This window comes from Chiloscyllium plagiosum, unplaced genomic scaffold (genome assembly GCF_037043375.1).
Source record: "Chiloscyllium plagiosum isolate Xiang-an unplaced genomic scaffold, Cpla_swu_hap1 HiC_scaffold_7, whole genome shotgun sequence".
NCBI lineage: Eukaryota > Metazoa > Chordata > Chondrichthyes > Orectolobiformes > Hemiscylliidae > Chiloscyllium > Chiloscyllium plagiosum.
This window is the reverse complement of record NW_028270145.1, coordinates 100317877-100343744: the sequence shown is the minus strand read 5'-3', so window position 1 is coordinate 100343744 and position 25868 is coordinate 100317877. Positions and strand designations below refer to the sequence as shown.

Genomic DNA, 25868 nt, shown 5'->3' with positions numbered 1-25868 from the left:
GCACATCAAACTACTCACCTGATCTAGGAACATGGGATGGAATTGGATTTGCAGTAGTGTCAGACCTTTGCCTTTCCTTTCAAAACCCCAACCTCCCCTCTGCCCCTTTCTTGCTGCCAGCATCCTTGACTACACACACTTCTCTTCAGTGTCCATCCCTGGATGCAGTACCAGCAGTGACCACTTCTCCCAGTGACACTGCAGCTATTAGGGGGCTGCAGGCATCCAAAGGGGCTGCAGTTCTTAGGAGCCCACCCTGCCTGGGATTTAATCTAATGGGAATCCTGATGTCGTTGTATAGATCAGGCTGGACCAGACCCCCTCAAAATATTTTAAGAAGGTAGCGTGGACCCTAATTTTGCGTATTTTAAAGACAAATGTAAAGTGCTGTGTTCGAGATGCAATTCGACTCGTCAACTTATGCAGCATTAAGCAAAATTTATTTAAATACTGTAGTTAAAATACAACAAAAGAAAAAAGAACTTAAATTAACTTAACTCTATTGGAAAACTTAACAGAATAATAAATACAGTAACTATTACTAATTAACTGTTCCAGTATAGTAATGTCCCATAAATACATTCCTTGGCAAAATTCAGAAAATAGATTTCTCTTGCAAACGGCATGGTGGCTCAGTGGTTAGCACTGCTGCCTCACAGCACCAGCGTCCCAGGTTTGATTCCAACCTTGAGTGGAGTTTGCACACTCTCCAGGTGCTCCGATTTCCTCCCACAGTTGAAAGATGTGCAGGTCAGGTGAATTGGCCATGCTAAATTGCCCATAGGGTTAGCTGCATTAGTCAGAAGGAAATGGGTCTGGGTAGGTTGGTGTGGAGTTGTTGGGCTGAAGGGCCTGTTTTTACACTGCAGGGTATCTAATCTAATCTAAAAAAAACAGAAGAAAAAACATCAAGAGAAAATTCAGAGAGAGTCTCTGCCAGGAGTCACTTATTGCAGCTCCAAGCCTATTGAGACTCCAATAGCAACTGCTGAATCTAAAAGCTAAAATACTGAAAAAAAACTAGAAATCCTGGTTTGTGAGATCTGGCCACACCCATCCAGGCCTCCCAAGTTGTAAATCTTCTCAATCACCTGTCCCCTAAACTCTCTCTGAAGAAAACTAGGACATAGCAGACCACTTAAACCCCAGCATCGTCACACTGTTTAGCTATGTGTCTACTGCCTTGAAATTGCGTTGCATCTTCGTAAGAAAAGCCATCCAGGTTTCTCCAGCCAGGGTGCTGCCCACTATCACCAGTTTTAATTTCTGCCATTTTTCCTAATTTGGGCACTTCATGTCCTAACAGCTAGCTATGTAAAAATAAAAGATTTTCCAGTCTTTTCCTTCACTGTTTTGATCATGATATCACATTAATTTGTTCCAATCTATCATATTATGACTCACAATTTTAAACTTTAACCTATTATTCTCTGTCCAATGTAGAGTTTTCGTAATGCATTTTCTAAACATTCTCTCTAAGCTTTGGGTACACATATGAAACAGTTCCTTGCCATCCACAATCTGTTTTTGATGATTGTACAGGTGCATAATCCTTTATCCGAAATGCTTGGGACCAGCTGGTTTTCGGAATTCAGAATATTTTGCATTTCAGAATAAGTGGCAGTTTGATGGTGAATTTTTAAAAAATCTTTCCAAAGAACAGACTTACTGTGAGTAAAACGGGCCCTGAAACAAAATTGAGGCCTGCCAGTTAAGGGCCGCACCCCAAATGTCGCATCTGAGTGATACGCATCAGGTGGGTATTGACTTGGGTTAACTGTTTACACGCCAAACAACCTTGTTAATGAGAAAAAAAACTTCACAAAAAAACTTTCGGACTTTGAAGATTTTTGGATTTCGGGATTTCAGATAAAATCTACCTGTTTTGAGATCCTGGTTTGCCTGAAAATGCAAATCCAACTGTACAGCCTTTTACTGTGCTTCAGTTTGATTTGGACAGGTTGAGTGTATGGCCAAATGCATGGCAGATGAATTATAATTTGTTTTATTGACTCGTGATGTGGGTGTCTCTGGCTGGGCCAGCATTTATTGCCCATCCTTCATTGTCCTTGTGAAAGTGATGGGGTGGCTTAGTGGTTAGCACTGCTGCCTCACAGTGCCAGGGACCCAGGTTTGATTCCAGCCTCGGGTGACTGTCTGTGTGGAGTTTCTACATTCTTCCCATGTCTGTATGGGTTTTCTCCCACAGTCCAAAGATGTGCAGTTTAGGTGACTATGCAGGTTAGGTTGGGTTAGGTTGTTATGCTAAATTACCCATATTGTTCAGGGATGTGTAACTGATTTGCATTAGTCAGGGGTAAATGTAGGTGAATGGTGTTGGATGGTTTACTCTTCACAGGGTCAGAGTGGAGTTGTTGGGCCAAATGGCCTGTTTCCACTCTATAGGGATTCTACGATGATGGTGAGCTGTCTTCTTGAACTGCTGCAGTCAAATATGCTGTAGGTTCACTCCCAAAGCCTTGAGGGAAGAAATTCCAAGATTTTGATTGAGTGATAGTGAAGGAACAGTGATATATTTCCAAGTCAGGATAGTGAGTGGTTTGGAGCGGAACTTGCAGGTAGTGGTGCTCCCATGATAAAACTTGGGTTGCAGTTCTGCTAGGGGAGTATGAACAGCTAGGAGTTAAATTAAAAAGCAGAAGCAAAAAGCTAATAATCTCTGGATTACTACCTATGCCATGAGCTAATTGGCACAGGGTCAGTAAGAATAAGCAGGTAAATGTGTGGCTCAAATATTGGTATGGGAGAAATGGGTTTGAATTCATGGCACATTGGCAACAGTACTGGGGAAGAAGGGTCCTGTTCTGATGGGACGGTCTTCATCTGAACCATGCTGGGACCAGGGTCTTAGATTAGATTTAGATTACTTAGATTACTTACAGTGTGGAAACAGGTCCTTCGGCCCAACAAGTCCACACCGACCCTCCGAAGACCAACCCACCCAGACCCATTCCCCTACATTTACCCCTTCACCTAACACTACGGGCAATTTAACATGGCCAATTCACCTAACCTGCATATCTTTGGACTGTGGGAGGAAACTGGAGCACCCAGAGGAAACCCACGCAGACACAGGGAGAATGTGCAAACTCCACATGGACAGTTGCCCGAGGCGGGAATTGAAACCGGGTCTCTGGCGCTATGAGGTTCCAGTGAATCACATAACGAGGGCTGCAGACAGGGCTTCAAGTTAAATTGGAGGGGGGGGGGGGGGTCTAAGTTATAGGAGAAATTAGAAAACCTGAATTAAGGGAGGATGTAAGAGTGCAGAATTCAGGAGAGGTTATTAAAATCTCCAGCACAGGCACAAATAGGACAGAGCGCATGGAAAGGGCTAGCAATCAAAGTTCAAGCACACTGGATAAACGAATGACAATGAGAAGATTTCCAGTGCGAGCAGCAGCGAAGGTAAGACCGTTTGGTTTTAAAAGTGCTTACCGGTAGCGGGCAGCGGTGTTTTTTTTTCTCTTTCACTCTCTCTTCACAGAAAGAGCGGGAGCACCAGGGGGAAGTGACGACGACCAGAGGGGCAGTCGGGAAGGAAAGCGGTGAGTATTTATACTCACCCTTCGAAGCCGTCGGTCATTTCCAGTGCGAGCAGCAGCGAAGATAAGACCGTTTGGTTTTAAAAGTGCTTACCGGTAGCGGGCAGCGGTGTTTTTTTTTCTCTTTCACTCTCTCTTCACAGAAAGAGCGGGAGCACCAGGGGGAAGTGACGACGACCAGAGGGGCAGCCGGGAAGGAAAGCGGTGAGTATTTATACTCACCCTTCGAAGCCGTCGGTCATTTCCAGTGCGAGCAGCAGCGAAGGTAAGACCGTTTGGTTTTAAAAGTGCTTACCGGTAGAGGGCAGCGGTGTTTTTTTTTCTCTTTCACTCTCTCTTCACAGAAATAGCGGGAGCACCAGGGGGAAGTGACGACGACCAGAGGGGCAGCCGGGAAGGAAAGCGGTGAGTATTTATACTCACCCTTCGAAGCCGTCGGTCATTTCCAGTGCGAGCAGCAGCGAAGGTAAGACCGTTTGGTTTTAAAAGTGCTTACCGGTAGGGGGCAGCGGTGTTTTTTTTTCTCTTTCACTCTCTCTTCTCAGAAAGAGCGGGAGCACCAGGGGGAAGTGACGACGACCAGAGGGGCAGCCGAGACCCGGAAGCAGTTAGTGTAAGCTTACCTGGGTAGGTTTTTTCCCCCTTTAAAAGCGCGAAGGAGAGGAACCCGAGGCACCACACGGGTAGTGCCTCCCACCCGCCCTCCTCCTCTAACCTAATAATAACACCTGTTGTGGTAAGTAGGTAAGTGCTGAATTTTGCTTGTTGTATTCTTTAGACCCAGTTTTCTTTTTAAATAAAAGTTAGCTTTAGAGGGATGGCAGTGAAGGCAGTGCAATGTTCCTCCTGCAACATGTATGAGGTGAGGGATGCCATCGACGTCCCTGCCGATTACACTTGCAGGAAGTGCACCCATCTCCAGCTCCTCCAAGACCGTGTTAGGGAACTGGAGCTGGAGTTGGATGAACTTCGGATCATTCGGGAGGCAGAGGGGGTCATAGATCAGAGTTATAGGGAAGTAGTAACTCCAAAGATGGCAGATAGATGGGTGACAGTGAGGGGGACTGGGAGGAAGCAGCCAGTGCAGGGACCCCCTGCGGCCATTCCCCTCAAGAACAAGTATACCGTTTTGGATACTTGTGGGGGGGATGACTTACCAGGAGTAAGTAACGGGGCTCAGGTCTCTGGCACGGAGCCTGTCCCCGTTACTCAGAAGGGAAGGGTGAAGAAGAGCAGAGCAGTAGTAATTGGGGACTCGATAGTTCGGGGCACAGATAGGCGGTTTTGTGGGAACAAGAGAGACTCACGTTTGGTATGTTGCCTCCCAGGTGCAAGGGTACGTGATGTCTCTGATCGTGTTTTCCGGGTCCTGGAGGGGGAGGGGGAGCAGCCCGAAGTCGTGGTCCATATTGGCACCAACGACATAGGTAGGAGGAGTACCGAGGATGTTAGACAGGCTTTCAGGGAGCTAGGTTGGAAGCTCAGAGTTAGAACGAACAGAGTTGTTGTCTCTGGTTTGTTACCCGTGCCACGTGATAGTGATTCGAGGAATAGGGAAAGAGAACACTTAAATGCGTGGCTACAGGGATGGTGCAGGAGGGAGGGATTCCGGTTTTTGGATAACTGGGGTTCTTTCTGGGGACGGTGGGACCTCTATAAACAGGATGGTCTACACCTGAACCTGAGGGGCACCAGTATCCTTGGGGGGAGGTTTGCTAGTGCTCTTGGGGGGGGGTTTAAACTAACTCTGCAGGGGCATGGGAACCCAGATTGTAGCTTCAGGGTGCAGGGCCTGGAGTGGAGGGAGGTTAGGAACATGGCATCAATTTCCAAGGAGGGTGTCTGTAAACAGGAAAGTGGCTTGAAGTGTGTATACTTCAATGCAAGAAGTATACGAAATAAGGTAGGTGAACTTGCAGCGTGGGTTGGTACCTGGGACTTCGATGTTGTGGCTATTACGGAGACATGGCTAGAACAGGGACAGGATTGGCTGTTGCAGGTTCCAGGATTTAAATGTTTTAGTAGGGTCAGAGGTGGGGGTAAAAGAGGGGGAGGTGTGGCATTGCTTGTCAAAGATAGTATTACAGTGGTGGAAAGGACGATGGATGATGACTTGCCATCTGAGGTAGTTTGGGCTGAGGTTAGGAATAGGAAAGGTGAGGACACCCTGTTAGGAGTCTTTTACAGGCCTCCTAATAGTCCTAGAATCATTGAAGAAAGGATAGGGAAGGTGATTCAGGAGATGAGTGACAGTAATAGGGTGGTTGTTATGGGGGACTTTAACTTTCCTGATATTGATTGGGAAAGCTATAGCTCAAGTTCGTTAGATGGGTCAGTGTTTGTTCAATGTGTGCAGGAGAGTTTCCTGACACACTATGTAGACAGGCCAACAAGAGGTGAGGCCATACTGGATTTGGTTCTGGGTAACGAACCAGGCCAGGTGTTAGAATGAGAGGTAGGTGAGCACTTTGGGGATAGTGACCATAATTCGGTGATTTTTACTCTCGTGATGGAGAGGGATAAGTGTGTACTACAGGGCAAGAGTTATAGCTGGGGTCAGGGAAATTATGATGCGGTGAGGCATGACTTAGGATGTGTGGCTTGGAAAAGTAGAGTCCAAGGCAAGAGTGTAAATGATATGTGGAGCTTGTTCAAGGAGCAACTATTGAGTGTCCTTGATAATTATATACCTGTCAGGCAGGGAGGAAAGGGTCGTGCGAGGGAGCCGTGGTTTAATAAGGAATTGGAATCCCTTGTTAAATGGAAGAGGGCGGCCTATCTCAAGATGAGACGTGAAGGTTCAATTGGGGCGATTGAGAGTTATAGGGTAGCCAGGAAGGACCTGAAGAGAGAGCTAAGAGCAGCAAGGAGGGGACATGAAAGGTCCTTAGTCGGTAGGATTAGGGAAAACCCTAAGGCTTTCTATAGGTATGTTAGGAATAAAAGAATGACTAGGGTAGGAATAGGTCCAGTCAAGGATAGTAGTGGGAAGTTGCGTGTGGAGGCGGAAGAGATTGGGGAGACACTGAATGAATACTTTTCTTCAGTATTTACTCAGGAACAGGGCATTGTCGTCGATGTGAATACTGAGTCACAAATAAGTAGAATGGATGGCTTTGAGGTATGTAGAAAAGAGGTGTTGGAAATCCTGGAAAAGGTGAAAATAGATAAGTCCCCTGGGCCTGATGGCATTTATCCTAGGATTCTCTGGGAAGCAAGGGAGGAGATTGCAGAGCCATTGGCCTTGATTTTTATGTCTTCTTTGTCTACAGGAGTAGTGCCAGAAGACTGGAGGATAGCAAATGTGGTTCCCTTGTTCAAAAAGGGGAGTAGGGATAACCCTAGTAACTATAGGCCGGTGAGTCTCACTTCTGTTGTGGGCAAAGTCTTAGAGAGAATTGTAAGGGATAGGATTTATGCACATCTGGATAGGAATAATGTGATCAAGGATAGTCAGCATGGTTTTGTGAAGGGCAGGTCGTGCCTCACAAACCTTATTGAATTCTTTGAAAAGGTGACGAAGGAGGTTGATGAGAGGAAAGCGGTAGATGTGGTATATATGGATTTTAGTAAGGCGTTTGATAAGGTTCCCCATGGTAGGCTACTGCAGAAAATACGGAGATATGGCATTGAGGGTGAGTTGGCGGTTTGGATTAGGAATTGGCTGGATGGAAGAAGACAGAGGGTAGTAGTTGATGGCAAAGTTTCTTCATGGAGTGCCGTCACTAGCGGTGTTCCGCAAGGATCTGTTTTGGGACCATTGCTGTTTGTCATTTTTATAAATGACCTGGAAGAGGGGTTAGAAGGTTGGGTGAGCAAGTTTGCGGATGATACGAAAGTCGGAGGAGTTGTTGACAGTGAGGAAGGATGTGGCAGGTTACAACAGGATATAGAGAAGCTGCAGAGCTGGGCAGAAAGGTGGCAAATGGAATTCAATGTAGCTAAGTGTGAGGTGATTCACTTTGGGAAGAATAACAAAAAGATGGGGTACTGGGCTAATGGTCGGATACTTGGTAGTGTGGATGAGCAGAGGGATCTTGGTGTCCATGTACACAGATCTCTGAAAGTTGCCACCCAGGTAAATAGTGCGGTGAGGAAGGCATATGGCGTACTGGCTTTTATTGGTAGAGGAATTGAGTTCCGGAATCCTGAGGTCATGATGCAGTTGTATAAGAATCTGGTGCGGCCGCATCTGGAATATTGTGTGCAGTTTTGGTTGCCATACTATAGGAAGGATGTGGAGGCACTGGAACGGGTGCAGAGGAGGTTTACCAGGATGTTGCCTGGTATGGAAGGAAGATCGTATGAGGAAAGACTGAGACACTTGGGGCTGTTTTCATTAGAGAAAAGAAGGTTTAGGGGTGACTTGATTGAGGTGTACAAGATGATTAGGGGGTTAGATAGGGTTGACAGTGTGAACCTTTTCCCGCGTATGGAGTCGGGTATTACAAGGGGGCATAGCTTTAAATTAAGGGGGGTAGATATAGGACTGAAGTTAGGGGTAGGTTCTTCACTCAGCGAGTCATAAGTTCATGGAATGCCCTGCCAGTAGCAGTGGTGGACTCTCCCTCTTTATGGGCATTTAAGCGGGCATTGGATAGGTATATGGAGGATAGTGGGTTAGTATAGGTTAGGTGGGCTTGGATCGGCGCAACATCGAGGGCCAAAGGGCCTGTACTGCGCTGTATTCTTCTATGTTCTATATGTTCTAAGAGGGATGGTTAATACAGGACTGAAGGCATTATATCTGAATGCACACAGTGTTGGGAGTGAGCTTGTGGCACAGAGTGAAGTTGACAGGTATGATGTGGTGGGCATCATGGAGATGTAAAAGATCAGGATGGGGAGCTGAATATTCAAGGATATACATCTGATCGAAAAGATAGGCAGGTGGGCAGAGTGTGTGGGGTTGCCTTATGAGTAGGAAATGAAATTAAATCAATAGTAAGAAACAAAATAGGATCAGATGGTGTAGAATCTGTGTGGGTAGATTTGAGGAACAGCAAAGGTTAAAAAAAAGTTATAGTTGGAGTTACGTACAGACCTCCAAATAGGAGTCTGGAGGTGGGACACAAGATACACCAGGAGATAGAAAAGATGTGTAAGAAAAGCAAAGTTACAGTGATCATGGGGGATTTGAATATGCAGGTAGACTGGGAAAATCAGGTTGGTAGTGGATTGTAAGAAAAGCAATTTGTGGAATGTCTATGAGATGGCTTTTTGGAGCAGCTTGTGGTGGAGCCCACGAGGGAACAGGCAATTCTGGATTTAGTGTTGTGCAATGAGGTAGACTTGTTAAAGGAGTTTAAGGTAAAGGAACCCTGAGGAGCTTGAATTTACACTGCAATTTGAGAGGGAGAAGATAGAATCAGAGGTAACAGTATGACAAGTGAATAAAGGCAACTGCAGAGGCATGAGGAAGAGCTGGGTAGAACTGACTGTGAGAGGATGTGAGGCCTGTAGATGCTGGAGATCAGAGTCAAAAAGTATGGTACTGGAAAAGCACAGTCAGTCAGGCAGCATCCGGGGAGCAGGACAGTTGACGTATTGAGCATAAGCTCTTCATCGGGAATGATGAAGACCTATTCCTGATGAAGAGCTTATGCGCGAAACGTCGATTCGCCTGCTCCTTGGTTGCTGCCTGGCCAGCTGTGCTTTTTCAGCACCACATTTTTTGACTGGGAGAGGAGCCTAGCAGGAAGGACAGTGGAACAGCAATGGCAGGAGTTTCTGGGAGTAATTCAGGAGTCACGACAGAGATTCATCCCAAGGAAAAACAAGCATGAAACAGGGAGGATGAGGCAATCGTGGCTGACCAGGGTAGCCAGGGATACCATAAAGGTAAAAGAGAAAGCATATAATATGGTGAAGGGCAGTGAGAAACCAAAGGATTGGGAAGCTTACAAAGACCAACAGAGGGCAATAAAAAAAGAAATAAGGAGGGAGAAGATTAAATATGAGCGTAAGCTAGCCAGTAATACAATGAAAGACTGAAAGAATCTGTTTCGATATTTAAAAGGCAAAAGAGAGGCAAAAGTGGACATTGGGTGACTAGAAAGTGATGCAGGATAAAAAGTTATGGGGAACAAAGAAACGGCTGAGGAAATGACTAATTACTTTGTGTCATCTTCACGATGGAAGAGATGAATAATATACCAAAAATTCAAGTGAGTGAGGGGGCAGAGCTGAGTATGGTGGTCTTTAGCAAGGAGAAGCTGCTAGAAAGATTGAATGGACTGAAGCTGGGTAAGTCATTGGACCAGATTGACTACACCTGAGTGTTCTAAGGGAGACAGCTGAAGAGATATTGGAGGCTTTAGAGGTGACGTTTTAGGAATTGCTAGATTCAGGGAGGGTCCCAAGAGGACTGGAATATCACTAAGGTGACATCCCTGTTTAAAAAGGGAGTAAGGCAAAAGACTGAAAATTTCAGATCAATTATACTAATCTCGGTTTTGGGTAAGATCCTGGAAGCCATTGTGAAGGATGAGATTTCTGAATACTTGGAAGTATTTGGTAAAATGGGACAAAGTCAGCACATGGGTTCATAAAAGGGAGGTCATGACTGACAAATCTGTTGGAATTTCTTGAGGAAGTAATGAGTAGGTTGGACCAAGGAGAGCATATGGATGTTATCTACCTGGGCTTCAAGAAGGCCTTTGACAAGGTGCTGTACAGGAGGCTACTGAGTAACTTAAGGGCCCATGGTGTCAGAGGCATGGATGAAAGCTTGGCTGTCTGGCAGAAAGAAGAGAGTGGGGAAAAAAAGAGTCCTTCTTAGGATGGCAGCCAGTGACAAGTGGTGTTCCACAAGGCTGTGTTGGGATCACAACTTTTTACTTTAGACATTAACAATCTAGATGAAGGAACTGAGTGTATCCTGGCTAAGTTTGCAGATGATACAATAATAGGTAGAGGGACAGGTAGCATTGAGGAGGCAGGGAGTCCGCAGACGGATTTGTTCAGGTTAGGAAAGTGGGCAAAGAATTGTGAATAATGTGGGAAAGTGTGAGCTCATGCATTTTGATCGGAAGAATAGAGGCATGGACTATTTCCTAAATGGGGAGAAAATTCAGAAGTCTGAAGTAAAAAGAGACTTGGGAGTTCTAGTCCAGGATTCTCTCAAGGTAAACATGCAGGTTGAGTCAGTAGTTAGGAAGGCAAATGCAATGATAGCATTTATTTTGAGAGGACTTGAATATAAAAGCAGGCTTGTACTTCTGAGGCTCTATAAGGCTCTGGTCAAATCACATTTGGAATATTGTGCGCAGTTTGGGGTCCCATATGTCAGGAAGGTTGTACTGACCCTGGAGCATATTCAGAGGAGGTTCATGAGAATCGTCCCAGAAATGAAAAGCTTAACATATGAGAAACATTTGAGGATTCTGGTTTATACTTGATGGAGTTCAGAAGGATGGGAGGGATCTAATTGAGGAGAAAGTGAGGTCTGCAGATGCTGGAGATCAGAGCTGAAAATGTGTTGCTGGAAAAGCGCAGCAGGTCAGGCAGCATCCAGGGAACAGGAGAATCGACATTTCGGGCATTTCTTCAGGATCTAATTGAAACTTACAGAATACTGAATGGCCTGTACAGACGGGATGTTGGGAAGATGTTTCCAATGGTAGGAGAGACTAGGACCCGAGGGCCTTGCCTTAGAGTAAAGAGAAGACTTTTTAGAATGGAGATAAGGAGAAACTTCTTCAGCCAGAGACTGGTGAATCTATGGAATTCATTGCCACAGAAGACTGTGGGGGCCAGATCATTGAGTATATTTAAGATAGATAAATAGGTTATTGAGTACCAAGGGGATCAAGGGGAAAAAGTGGGAGAATGGGGTTGAAAACCTTATCTGCCATGATTGAATGGCAGAGCAGATGGGCTGAATGGCATAATTTCTGCTCCTTTGTCTAATGGTCTTATGGTCTTATGTTTCTGCTGCCCTTGTCCTTCTGCTGCCCTTGCCCTTGCCCTTGTGGGCGGCACGGTGGCACAGTGGTTAGCACTGCTGCCTCACAGCGCCAGAGACCCGGGTTCAATTCCCGCCTCAGGTGACTGTCTGTGTGGAGTTTGCACGTTCTCCCCGTGTCTGTGTGGGTTTCCTCCGGGTGCTCCGGTTTCCTCCCACAGTCCAAAAAATGTGCAGGGTCAGGTGAATTGGCCATGCTAAAATTGCCCGTAATGTTAGGTGTAGGGGTATGGGTGGGTTGCGGGTCGGTGTGGACTTGTTGGGCCGAAGGGCCTGTTTCCACACTGTAATGTAATCTAATCTAATCTAATCTAAGATGGAAGTGGTTAAGGGTTTGGAAGATGGATAAATATGAGGTTATCCACTTTGGTATCAAAATCAAGAAGATGACTATTATCTGAATAGCAATAGATTGGGACAAGTGGAGGTTCAAAGAGACCTGGATATTCATGTACTGAAGTTAAGCATGCAGGAGTAACAGACAGTGAATAAGGAAAATGCCATGTTATTCTTCATCATGAGAGGATACAAGTAGAAGAGCAGGATGTCTTGCTACAATTGTACAAGGCCTTGGTGAGACTGCACTCAGAGTATTGTGTGCACAATTCAGTCTCTTTATCTGAGGAAGGAAGGTGATGTGGAGGGAGTGCAACAAAAGTTTACCAGACTGATTCTTGGGATGGCAAAATCGATGTATGAACAGAAACTGGACTATACTTATAGAGTTTAGAATAATGAGGGTGGAATCTCAGAGAATAAAATATTAACACAACTATAAGGGTAAATGCAGGTTGGATGTTTCCAAGGTCCAGTACCAATCACAGTCTAAGAGTACAGGGTAGGCCAATTGAACTGAGATGAGGAGAAATTTCTTCAACCAGAGAATGATGAGCTCATGGAATTGTCTGTTACAGAAAGTGTTTGAGGCCAAAACAATGAATGTTTTCGAGAAGGTGACAGATATAATTCCTGGGACTAAAGGGATGAAAGGGTAGGTCAAAAATGAGAACAGAGTACGAGGTAGGGGTAACCAACCTCGATCATGACCAAACAGGCTCAAAGGCATGATCGGCCTACTCTTTTTCCTATTTTTAATTATTCTTAGTGATGGTTTGTCACTTTGCAGATGCATCCTGTACATTTCCATAAATTTGGGTTTGAATCTTATCCATCAGGCTTACTTTCCACCAACATAAGTGAATTTAACCAATGACAAAAATGAGCTCCTCGACAGACAATGAGTACTGCTAACCCAACTGCACCCTTACCATCATTACCTTCAGTGCTTTCTCAAGGACTGATTCTATATACTTCCACTTCTCCAATTATATATTGCATTTATGGGTGTATTATTGGACCATAGTTCATTACTGTTGCTAGTTTAGGTATTTAAATGCTTACCTAAATTGATCTGCAATGAAAGTTTGCCTTTCTTTAGCTCCAGTGTAATACGATCTCCGCGTTGTCCTTCTCCATGCAACATAACTCCATCACTTTGCATTGTCTTGAATTTCAAGGAAATTATGTCCTTGACCGTGCTCATGCTCTTCTGATGGAACCTGTAGAGTAGTGAACTTCTGCCATCAAAGTCGGCGACATCAGATTCTACAGGGGAAGAAAAAATATTAACGTCACATTTCGAAAAACTCTTCACTGTCTCATAACAAAATTGAGATTAAATTTCCATATGTAATCAGTCACCATAGCTTGAGCTGAAAAATCCAGATAAGCCCTGGAGAAACAGCATGAAATACAACCATTTGTATCTCCAGTATAAGTTATAGAAAATTACTTGGAGAAGACTTGAACTAAATCATCTCCTAGCATCAGAAATTATTAATTTATTACTATTGACAGCATCCTGATACATCACAATGAGATTCATACACCTTCAGTAACCTCACTCCTCCCCCAGTACAGATTTGAATATATTACCAGATAATAGCCATTTCCAACAAGAGAGAATCTAAACACCCCCCATTGGCATTCAATGGTATTACCATCACCAGATTGCCCCACTGTTAACATCCCATTAACTGTAAACTGAATTGACCAGCCATATAAATGTAGTGACTGCCTCAGCAGATCACAGCTGGGAATTTTGGGTGAGTAACTCACCTGATTCCCTGATGCCTCTCCACCAGATACAAGATAAAAGTGTGTTGAAATATTCTCCTCCTGCCTGAATGTGCTGCTCTGGCAACATTTAAGTTTGATATTTGCAAGGACAAAGCAGCCTGCTTGGTTGGCACAGCAGCAGCCATGAGTACTATAAACAAAACGCTTGCCAGCCACCCTAAATTCACAATGTTGCACTGAGAAGGACAGGGGTAGAAGATGCATGGGTTTACCACCACTTACAACATCCCTGCATGCCATAAACTATCCTGATTTAGAACTATATCATCATTTCCTTACAGTCACTGAGCTAAGATCCATGAGTTGTTCTGAAAATGAGAAGTCAACCTGGTGAAGCTGCAACACAGGATTGCTTGCATTAAACATAGTGTAAGCAGCTGACAATACATAGTACTAAGTATTGCTCAATTAATGGATCAGACTTCAGCTCAGGAGTCCTGCCACATCCTGCCTTGAATGATGGTGGAAAATTAAACAACTCACAACAGGAGAAAACTCCACAAATGTTGCAATTCTCAATCAGGGGCTTGCATGACATTACTGTGCAAAGGTAAGGCTGAAGTATTCATATCTATCTTCAGCCAGAAATCTAAAATGAAACATCCATCTTGGCATCTTCCTGAGGTACTGTGTATCACAGATTGGCTTCAGCTAATTCAATTCACTTCACGTAACGTCAAGAAATGACTGATGACACTGGATATGGTAAAACAACGAGCCCTGACAACATTCTGGTCATAGTACTGAAGATTTCAACTCCACAACCAGTTGCACTCCTAACCAAGCCATTTATGCACAATCACATAAGTTACTAATCAATGTTGATATTTACCCAGGTACGTCCTGTCCACAAAAAGTAGGACAAATCCAACCCAGCCACTTCGGTGCACCTTCAATCATCAGCACACTGAAGAAAGTGATCACTACCAATCAGCATTTGTTCAACAATAAATTACCATTGATATTCAAACTGAGTTCCATGAGAGTCATTCTGGCTCTGACCTCGTTATGTCCCAAGCCTAAAATTGAACAAAAAACCCAAGAAGTGAAGTGAGGGTGACTGCCCTTGACATCAAGGTTGCATTTAACTGAGTGTTGCATTGAAGATTTCTAGCAAAACTATAGTTGATGGGAATCAGGAATAAAAATGCAACAAGTGGAATCAAAGTTAGAAGGCTGCCATTGTTTGAGGACAATCATCTCAAACACAAGACGGCACTGCAGGAGTTTCTCAGGGTAACATCTAAGGCCCAAACATCTTCAGTTACATCGTCAATGACCTTCCCTTCATCATAAGGTCAGAAATGAGGATGTTTGCTGATAATTGCACAATGATAAGCACCATTTGTGAATCATTAGAACTTGAAGCAGTCCACCTGAAGACCTGAAGAATGTCAAGATTTGTGCTGACAAATAGCAAATAACACGAACACCACAATTTAACAATGCCATTTTTATTTTACTGGAGAAGTAACATTATCACTTGATCCAGCTGCTATTGATGTAGAAAAAGCAACAACCTAATTTCCATGTACAGTTATATCAATGTAAGATCCTTTAGTAAGTACGGCTCAGCCTGACCTTGCAGAAGCCAACAATTGAAAGGAAAGCTCTCCAACTTTATCTCAAGTGCTTCGATATCTATTCAGAGACTTGTCTTATCCAATAAATGCCACAGATGAATCAAGTCAAAGACTTCGAATGATATGGAAGATATTTGGGAAAACATGTATAGCAAACATTGCAAGAAACAGCAATCTAAGTAACTTATTTGAGAACGTACACTCCAATTAATTGGAGTTTATGATTATGAGAAAAGCTTAGGAAAATGTAGAGTAAGGGCTTTAGAACCCTGGACCAAACTTGCAATGATGCTACATAGTTGCTCTCCATTACTTCCTGATTGCCCTTGAGAAGGTGAGTATGAACTATCTTGTTGAACCGCTGCAGTCCATGTGCTGTAGGGAAAAGCAAAATGCCATTTGGTATAGAATTCCAAGCTATTTACCTAGCAATGCTGAAGGAATGGTGATATATTTCCTGAAGAAGGTTTACACCCGAAACATTGACTTCTCCACCTCCTGATACTGCCTGGCTTGCTGTGTTCTTCCAGCCTCCTGCGATTTATTTCCAAATCAGGATGGTGAGTTGCTTGGAGGTAAACTTGCAGGTAATGGTATTCCCATGGATATGCTGCCCTTATCCCTCTACATGAAAATGGTCATGAGCTTGGAAGGTGCTGTCTAAGGATCTTTGTCACATTTCTGCAGTGTGTCTTGTAGATTGCACATACTGCTGCTTTAGATCAGGTTTTCATGGACTGATAGACAGACAGGCATCAACTTACGTAAGAAAAGGAAGGAATTATTAAGATATATTTTGTGTTATGTGATGCCATCTGTGAAATTGTTTTCCATAATCTCAAATTATTATCAATGAATTCTCATTGTGGAAAGCAATATATATTCATTTGATTTGAGCCTTCAAAATATTATTTTTCTTCAGTGTGAGTTTGCATGAATCCTTAATAACTGTCAGCATTAATGGAACAAAAATACTGAAGAAATACAAGTGAATCAGCCTTGCATGCTTCTGATTGTAAGGAAAATATATTGTTATTTTCAAAATAGTTTATTTCACTCACTCTTATTATGCAAAAAACTGACTGCATAAGTTTTATTTGCTGCAGTTTTGTTTCTTTGAAGCTATTCAGCTTGAATTCTCTCTTAGAAAGTTGACTTGTATGTAAAAAGTAAAGTTGCCACAGTCTTATCAGACCAAAGGGCTGGGCTGACAAATTGGTGTTGGTTTAACCTGAGGGTCACCACACCTCAGGTGAGGGGAGAGGTTGAGGACGACAGCACTACATGGTAAGCTTAGCTGGTGTGGGAATTGAACCACACTGTTCGCATTCCTGTGCATTACAAACCAACCCTTACTTATGTGAGTCTTAAACTGAGTAATAAACTCAGTAGCTTTTAAGTGGTACAAGAAAATATTTTTTAAGAAGATCCCAGTGACGAATAACACATGGAATTATATTCCATCAGCTTCCAATATAAGTTCATAGAGGTATAGTTCATAAGTTTTGCAGATAACACCAAAATTGGAGGTGTAGTGGACAGCCGAAGAACGTTACCTCAGAGTTTTTTCGTCAGTATTTACAATGGAAAAGAGCAATGTTAGTGAGAATATGGAGATACAGGCTACAAGATTAGATAAGATTGAGGTTGTCAAAGTGGAGGTTTTGATCACAGTGGTGCTTGAAAAGCACAGCAGGTCAGGCAGCATCCGAGGAGCAGGAAAATCGACGCTTCAGGCAAAAGCCCTTCCTGCTCCTTGGATGCTGCCTGACCTGCTGTGCTTTTCCAGCACCACTCTGATCTAAACTCTGGTTTCCAGCATCTGCTATTCTCACTTTTGCCAAAGAGGAGGTTTTAGAAATTTTGGAAGATCAGAAAATAGATAAGACCCATGGGCCAGATGGGATTTATCATGGGATTCTCTGGGAAGCCAGGGAGGAAATTTCAGAGCCTTTGGCTTCGATCTTTATGTCGTCATTGTCAACAGGAGTCGTGCCAGAAGAGTGGAGGATAGCAAATGTTGTTACCTTGTTTAAGAAGGGGAGTCGGGACAACCCTTGTAATTATAGGCCGACGAGTCTTACTTTGGTGTGGGTAAGGTGTTGGAAAATGTTATAAGAGATAGGATTTATAATCATCTGGAAAGAAATAATTTCATTACGGATAGTCAACACAGTTTTGAGAAGGGTAGGTCGTGCCTCACTAACCTTATTGAGTTCTTCGAGGAGATGACAAAACAGGTGGATGAGGATAAAGCAGTTGATGTGGTGTATTTGTATTTCAGTAAGGCATTTGATAAGGTTCCACACAGTAGGCTATTGCATAAAATGTGAAGTTTCAGGACTGAGTGTGATTTAGTGGTTTGGATCAGAAATTGGCTAGCTGAAAGAAGACAGAGGGTGGTGGTTGATGGGAAATGTTCGTCCTGAAGCTCAGTTACCAGTGGTGTGCCGCAGGGACTTGTCTTGGAGCCACTATCGTTTGTCATTTTTATAAATGATCTGGATGTGGGTGTAGAAGGATGGGTTAGTAAATTAGCAGATGGCACTAAGGTAGGCAGAGTTGTGGATATGCCAAAGAATATTGTGAGTTGCAAAGGATAAGATGCAGAGCTGGGCTGAGAAATGGCAAATGGAGTTCAATGCAAAGTGAGGTATTTCACTTCGGAAGAAGTAACAGGAATGCAGAGTACTGGGCTAATGGTAAAATTCTTGGCAGTGTAGATGAACAGAGAGATCTCGGTGTCCAGGTGCATAAATCACTAAACGTTGCCACCCAGGGTGGTAGGGTTGTTAAGAAGGCGTATGGTGTGTTGACGTTTATTGGTAGGGGGTTGAGTTTTGGAGCCATGAGGTCATGCTTCAGCTGTACAAGACACTGAAATAGTGCTTGCAGTTCTGGTCACCGCATTATAGGAAGGATGTGGAAGCTTTGGAAAGGGTTAGGAGGAGATTTACTGGGATGGTGCCTGGCATGAAAGGAAGGTCTTACAAGGAAAGTCTGAGGGAACTGAGACTGTCTTTGTTGGACGGAAAAAGATTGAGAGGTGACTTAATCAACATGGACAAGATAATCAGAGGGTTAGATAGGGTGGACAGTGAGAGCCTTTTTCCTCAGATAGTTAAGGCTAACATTAGAGACCTAGATTTGAATTGAGGGGTGATAGTTTTTGGAAAGATATTAGGGGTAGTTTATTTATTCAGAGAGTAGTAGGGGCCTGGAATGGCCTGTCTGCAACAGTAGTAGACTCACTGACATTAAGGGCATTTAAATGGGCATTGGACATACATATGCATAATAATGGAACGTTGTAGGTTAGATGGGTATCAAATTATTTTCACAGGTTGGCGAAACATCAAGGGCCGAAGGGCCTGTACTTCGCTGTAACATTCTCTGCTCTATGTATACAGCGCTCTTGCTCAGATGGGCCAAAGGACCGAGTTGTGTCAGTTGGAATTTAATTTAGACAACTGTGAGATGCTGCATTTTGGAAAGGCAAATCAGGGCAGGACTTATGCATTAATGGTTAGGTTCTGCAGAGCGTTGCTGAACATAGAGACCTTGGAGTGCAGGTTCGCAGTACCTTGAAAGTGGAGTCGAAGATAGATTTTCTTCTTTTTATTGATCAGAGCATTGAGTATAGGAGTTGGAATATAATGTTGTGGCTGTACAGGACATTAGTTAGACCACTTTTTGAATACTGTGTGCAATTCTGGTCTCCCTGCTATAGAAAGTATGTTGTGAAACTTGAAAGGGTTCAGAAAAGATTTGCGAGGGTTTTGCCATGGTTGAAGTGTTTGAGCTACAGAGAGAAGCTGAATAGGCTGGGGCTGTTTTCCCTGGAGCATCACGGGCTGAGGGGTGACCTTATGAAGGTTTATAAAAACATGAGGGTCATGGATAGGGTAAATAGATGGTCTTTTCCCTGGGTGGGGAAGTCCGAAACTAGAGGACATAGGTTTAAAGTGAGAAGGGAATGATTTAAAATGGACCTAAGGGGCAGAGAGTGGTGCGTGTATGGAATAAGTTGTTGAAGGAAGTAGTGGAGGCTGGTACACTTACAACATTGAAAAGGCACCTGTATGGGTATATGAATACAAAGGGTTTAGAGAGAAATGGGCCAAGTGCTGGCAAACGGGACTAGATTAATTTAGGATATCTGGTCGACATGGATAAGTTGGACCGAAGGATCTGTTTCCATGCTCTACATCTCTATGACTCTATTACTCTGAAATCTTGAAGCCATTGATTCTAAGTTATTGTAATTAGTTATGAGCAGGTAACCTAACAGACCATCAGAACAGAGAAGCAATAAACTTGTATTGTCTTGACAGAGGCACTACACCTCTGATGAAAGGAAATGTTTTGTACTTCTTTCCTATTCTCAACTACAATCAGTTTCCAGTCTGCAACTTTCTCCGTGATGAGCTAAGTGTCAAGTTTCAGGTGTATGACCAGAGAGTAGGCCAGGCAAAGTCTGTAGGAAAGATGGCCAACTTTCCTTGGGTTCTGTAGGCAGGTAAAAACATCACTGGTAGAGTGCAAAGGGTAAACTGATAAAAGTGCAAGACAATACAAAATAACTCCATAAAATACTTTGGGAAAACACATAAATATCCATGAGAGCTATTAGTTCAGATTACACTACTTAATCAAAGAGACCTTTACACTGGCCAAATAGCGGTAAGGTCTCTGTTTAATAAATCCTTTATTTTTTGCATTTGAATTTTTTTTGTTTTAGATTAATATATATTTCACACTGTAAAGCTGTTCAACAAATTAAATGTAACAGTAAGTGAAACTTTCCATAAAATTTCTGACTTGTTCATGACCCAAACTTTTGAGTAAGCTAATTCCATAAGACATTTTCCATTCAAATACTACGTTGTTGCTTTCTGTCTCCATAACTTCACTTCCTCCCTATTCCCTATTCAAGTGCAATCCTTCCAGGAGAAGCCACAATTTACTTGGACATCTTTCACTTTAGTAGAATGTATTTGCTGCCCTCAATGCAGTCTCCTCTATATCTAAGTGCAGATGAGGTGACGGCTTTGCAGGACTTCACCATTCATTTCAGCAGATTGACTCCTGAGCTACCAGCCATTTGTCATTTTTATTCTCAGTTCTACGCTCATTTTGACCTCTCTACCTCTGGCCTCTTGAACTGCTCACTCAAGCTCAACATAGAACTGAGGAACAGCTTTGCATGTTTTGATTAGGCACATTGCAACCTTCCATATTCTATACTGGGTTCAATCCTATCAGGTAATAATTTCCGCTCTTATTTTTATTTATTGTTTTTGTGTGGCAGTCATCTGTTCTGTTCAAATTCATACTATTTCTTTTGATTTCATTTTATTTGCCAAGTCCTCTTGTGCCTAGGTTCATCATCTCAGTTCTCATTTAATCAGTTCTATCTTCCACGCAATTACTTTTGCCCACTCCCGCTCTCACTGTCTCTGTGTTTACTTAAAATCGGAGTAGATTTAGCCTGTGTCTTTGCCTGTTGTGATGAGATGATATCAGTCTGTGATATTAACTTTGCTTCTCATTCCACATTTTACTTAATGTGTCATCAAGACAATCAGAATCAGAAGGAAATCTCACTGCTGCTTGGAGTCAAAGGAAGATGATAAGGTAGTTTGAGGTCAGTCACCTCAGTTTCAGGATATCCCTCCTGACATTTTTCAAGGTAGTGCCCTTGGACCAAATATGCTTGGTTGCTTCATCTGTAACTTTCCCTCCATTATAAAGTCAGAAATAGGGATGGCCACTGATGACTGCAGAGTGTTCACCATCTTTTATGACTCAGATAATGAAGCTGTCCAGATCTAAATGTAGCAAGGCTTGGATAATAGCAAGGCCTGGATACTATCCAGATTTGGATTGACAAGTGGTATGAAACATTTGTGCCACACAAGTGCCAGGTTATGAACTACTCCAATAAAAGAAAATTTCACCTTTTTTACAATGAATAACATTATTCACTGATATCATTGAATTCTCCACTATTAACATTCTGAGGGTTAACATTGACTAAAAATTCAACTGGACTAGCTATACAAGTACTGTGATCACAAGGGCAGATCATGGGTTAGGAATCCCACAGTGGGTAACTCATCTCCGGTAGCCATCTACAAGGTGCAAGTCAGGAGTGTGATGAAATTTTCTTTTATTGGAGTAGTTCATTGCCTGGCACTTGTGTGGCACAAATGTTACTTATCACTTGTCAATCCAAACCTGGATATTATCCAGGTGTTGCTGTATTTAGATATGGATAGCTTTATTATCTGAGCCATGGAAGGTGGTGAACACTCTGCAGTCATCAGTAGCCATCCCCATTTCTGACCTTACGATGGAGGGAAGGTCACAGGTGAAGCAACAGAGCATATTTGGTCTGAGGGCACTGCCTGTCTAGATAGTTCTAAGAATCATCAAAACGTTTAACACCATCCAGGACAAAGCTGCCCACTTGACTGGCACCACACCCCCAAACATTCACTCCCTCCACCACAGAAGCTTAGTAGCAGCAGTATGTACTATCTATAAGTTTCATCAAGGCTCCTTCAACAAACCCATGACCTCTACCAACTAGAAAGACCAAGGACAGCAGGTACATGGGAACACCACCACCTGCAGGTTTTACTCCAAGTCGCTCCCCATCCTGACTTGGAAATATGTTGCTGTTCCTTAAGTGTCAAAATCCAGGTCGATGCAGACCTCCATCAAATAGATTGCAACAGTTCAAGAAGGCAGCTCACGCTCATTCCTAAAGGCAATTGAAGATGGGGAATAAATGCTAACCCAGACAATGACAAATGCCCCTGATGAATGAACAAAAAAAAAAGAAATTTAATCCGGGCTGAGTGCTATGATCAGATCTGTAATCATGTAAGTGAATATGAACAAGCTTTATTTATCTTTCATCTTGTTTTGCCTTTATCAGGATCACACTGATAGTATATTCTGTAAATATCAAAATGCCCAGCCAGAAGAAGACCCTCCCCTTATTTTTGAAGCCAAAAGTAGATGGATAAGAATAAACATTTAAGAAGTCATTGTTCCTTCAGTGTCACTGGGTTGAAATTCTGGAACTCCCTCACTAATAGCACTGTCGGCCTACTTACAGCATTTGGGCTTCAGCAGTTCAAGAAAGTAACTCACCATCAATGTTTCAAGGGCAACCTGAGACAGGGGCAATAAATGCTGGCCCAGCCATCAAATACCTGCAGCCCATGAATGATCTTTCTCTTTAAAAGTCAGACCATGAAACGCTGTCAGATTTGCACCTCACAAGGACATTAATGAGCCAGATGGATTTTGACAACAATCAATAATAGTTTCATGGTCACCAAGACAAGCTTTCAGTTCCAGGTTTATGAATTGAATTTTAAATTGCACCAGCTGCTGTGACAGGATTTGAACCCCTGTATGCAGAGCTTTAGCCCAAACCTCTGGATTACTGGTTCAGAACATCACCTTCCACTCTTGCATTACAGTATTGACTCCAGTTGAGAAGTGCCTCAATGGTGCTGAAACAACTTGGGATGTTCTGCCGTCTGACTAGGCAGTGTGTAAACATGATTTTCAATAAAGATACCTAATTATTTTGATACCTTATAAGGTCATGATGGCTGAGCTACTAATCTTAATCACTGTCCTTCACCTTTGAAGGCCAGATTTTAATCCGTTCTGGGATAGGAGATGAATGTCTCCTCTCACTGACAGCTGTTCAGATTCCAAAAAAAATAACTGGAAGCAACTGTGAGTCAATGCCAAGTCTGCAATGACCTTCTATCCATATAATCTGTCTGTCTCAGGTCTTCAGAGAGCGAATGGTTTGATATGTGATGATGTAGACTGAGAAAGCACAAAAGACAAAATCTGATTAGCTGCATTCCTGGCTGGAGAAGGTGCATAGCATAGTGACATTAAAAGAGATAGGAGAAAAAATATTCAATATTTGACAAAGTAATTAATTACTCTCAGCACTAATAAGAAGAACGGATAATTAATGAGGAGATAAATTCATGGAATCAGGACTCAATGAAGATGTAAAGAAAGCTCACCAACAAATGATGTGACTCAACTGACTGATTTTTTTTCCCTTCTAAAGAAATCAATAGAGACTGTCTATCTACTCTATTTATTTTATCATAGCAATTTGTATGCTGACTGTGGATAGATCCACTTTGAACATACCTCAGTATGTGAAGATAATTATATTTTTTCTCTTGAAGTATCTATATGCTGACTCTAAGGTTGCATACCAAAGTTTTTGATACAAACAGCAGTCTTTCACAGGAAAATGCATATTATAAAAATATTCTGAAAATCAGGGAATTGTTGAAATGATAATAAATATAAATATTTAATCGAATCAGTACTTGAAAAAGAATCACTGTAAAAGCATGCTTTGCGCCATTTTTAATGGACATGACTCTCAGTATTACCCAGTCATGTCCATTAAAAATGGCGCAAAGCATGCTTTTACAGTGATTCTTTTTCAAGAACTGATTCGATTAAATATTTATATTTATTTAGAGTCCTGTTATATCTCATTTGGGAGGACATTAAGTGCCAATCGGGCTCTTAATTGGGCAATAAAGATCCCAAAGTGTACTTGGGCTTATTGCGGAGCATTGGTAGTGTCCCTACCTCTGAGATTGGCGACCTGGGTTCAAGTGCTATCTGCTCCAGAGATGTGTCATAACAGTTCAAATTCAAAACAAAATCTATAGCACTTAGATTGTGCCTCTTGGGTTCAGTGGTAGTGTCCTTACCTCTGAGCCAGAATAACCAGGTTCAAGCCCTACCTGTTCCAAAGGTTTGTAATAACAGGTCTGAACAGGTTCAAGAAAATATCTGCAAAGCTGAGAATTTTGTTAGGCATGGATACTAAGGACTACAGGACAAAGGTAGATGGATTTAAGATACAGGTCAGCAATGATTCATTTGAATGGCACAACCCTGTTCCATCCTTTGACTAACTGTACTACTTCCTCCCTTGGTGGACACTGATTTAATATTGTTTCCCTCAGTGCGAGCTGATAGGCAGAATTCATTACGAGCTTGGAACTTTTTTTTTCTCTGAAGGTCTAGGGCAGGGTATTGACAGAAGTACTTTCACTTTTTATTTTGAACACTCTGCAGTAACCATAGAAGATCACAGAATGAAAGCAGGACATTCAGCCCATCAAGTCTACACTGACCCTCCACAGACCATTCAGACCCACCTCCCTCCGTACTCCTGCATTTCCCAGAGCTAACTCACCTAGCCTGCACATTATGAGCAATGTGGCATGCCCAATCTACCTAACCTGCACATCTTTGGACTGTGGGAAGAAATTGGAGCACATGGGGAGGATCCCTGTAGCCACGTGCAACCTCCACACAGACAGTTGCCTGAGGGTGGAATTGAACCCAGATCCTGGGTGTTGTAAGGCAGTAGTGCTAACCACTGAGCCACTGTGCCACCCATGGTTCTAATGTTTCTGTTTTTGATGCATTCTCCAACTAGGATGTGAATTGTACTCAAAATTACATCGATTTTCCAAAGGGAAGTTATGGCTCAAGTTTTCAATCAAAATCAATTAACTACAATAATCAAAAAAGTAAATTTTGTCATGACCCAGTGCAATCAGGCAGCATTTTCAAACATCATTGGTGGTTTTCACCCACGCTTTAAGAAATGAAAGGTTAATAATAATATTAACTTAGTCAGAAAATATTGATAACCAAAGACTGAATTGCAATGCAACTTATGTAAAAAAATGCAACAGATGTGGGTATTCTAATGTAGATATATTTGAAAATGGATTCACCACACTAAATAAGCATTTTAATAAGTGTCCAGTTCATTACCCGTTATGTAACCAGATTATAAGTAACAAAGTATTACTTCAAAAATCTAGAATGAGATATTTAATAGTTTCATCAGTATGCATTGACATTTTCTCAGGAAAATAAATGCCTGGGTGGAATCATAAAGGTGCCTAAACAAACTTCAATCAGGAATGTGGTAGAATCATGTGTGAAGCCAAGAGAGGCCTATCTCAATGTCAGAAACAATTTGCTGCATCTTGCAACTAAGTTCCAGCCATCGAGGCAAGATGCTGGCAATACAGCGAGTGACATATTAAGGGAGACTTTTCCTTATTCCTTATATCTTTAGCAACAGATCTCATTTTATTAATGTGCAGCTTTGGCATGCCATCTGCCACACACAAACTTGACACAAAGAATTCTCAACATGGAAGACAGAGCAGATAGCTGACAACTTAAGTTCAAGATTTGCTTCAAACAACCACAATATTGGACATGAAGCACAAATAACTCTATGGGCATGAGTCACAAAAACTCCAAGCCAACATGTATTGGCATCCAACATGTGCCAGCCTCCTGGAGGCATATCTATGATTCACTTCTAGTTTTCTTCTGCACATCAGTGTTGCACCCCAGGCTTTATGGTAACTATCATTGTAAGGCTCTTGCAAAGACAATTTATGGTCAGAAAATATTTATGCCTGTAGATTAGACCAAGCTGCAACACTCACTTGAACTCTTACTACTCATTCAATACCAAACTGAATGTTCACAGCATCCTTGTTTTGC

At 42.6% G+C, this 25868-nt stretch overlaps 1 protein-coding gene across 2 annotated transcripts in view; it reads right to left on the bottom strand.

Moving 5' to 3' along the window:
* Positions 1-25868, bottom strand: part of LOC122551779 (contactin-associated protein-like 5) — an 888067-nt gene that overhangs the window by 538024 nt on the left and 324175 nt on the right. For both annotated transcript variants that reach the window (XM_087989329.1, XM_043694242.2), the window contains exon 5: positions 12934-13137. In XM_087989329.1, the coding sequence (XP_087845455.1) occupies positions 12934-13137 (204 nt within the window). The remainder of the gene's footprint in view (positions 1-12933; positions 13138-25868) is intronic.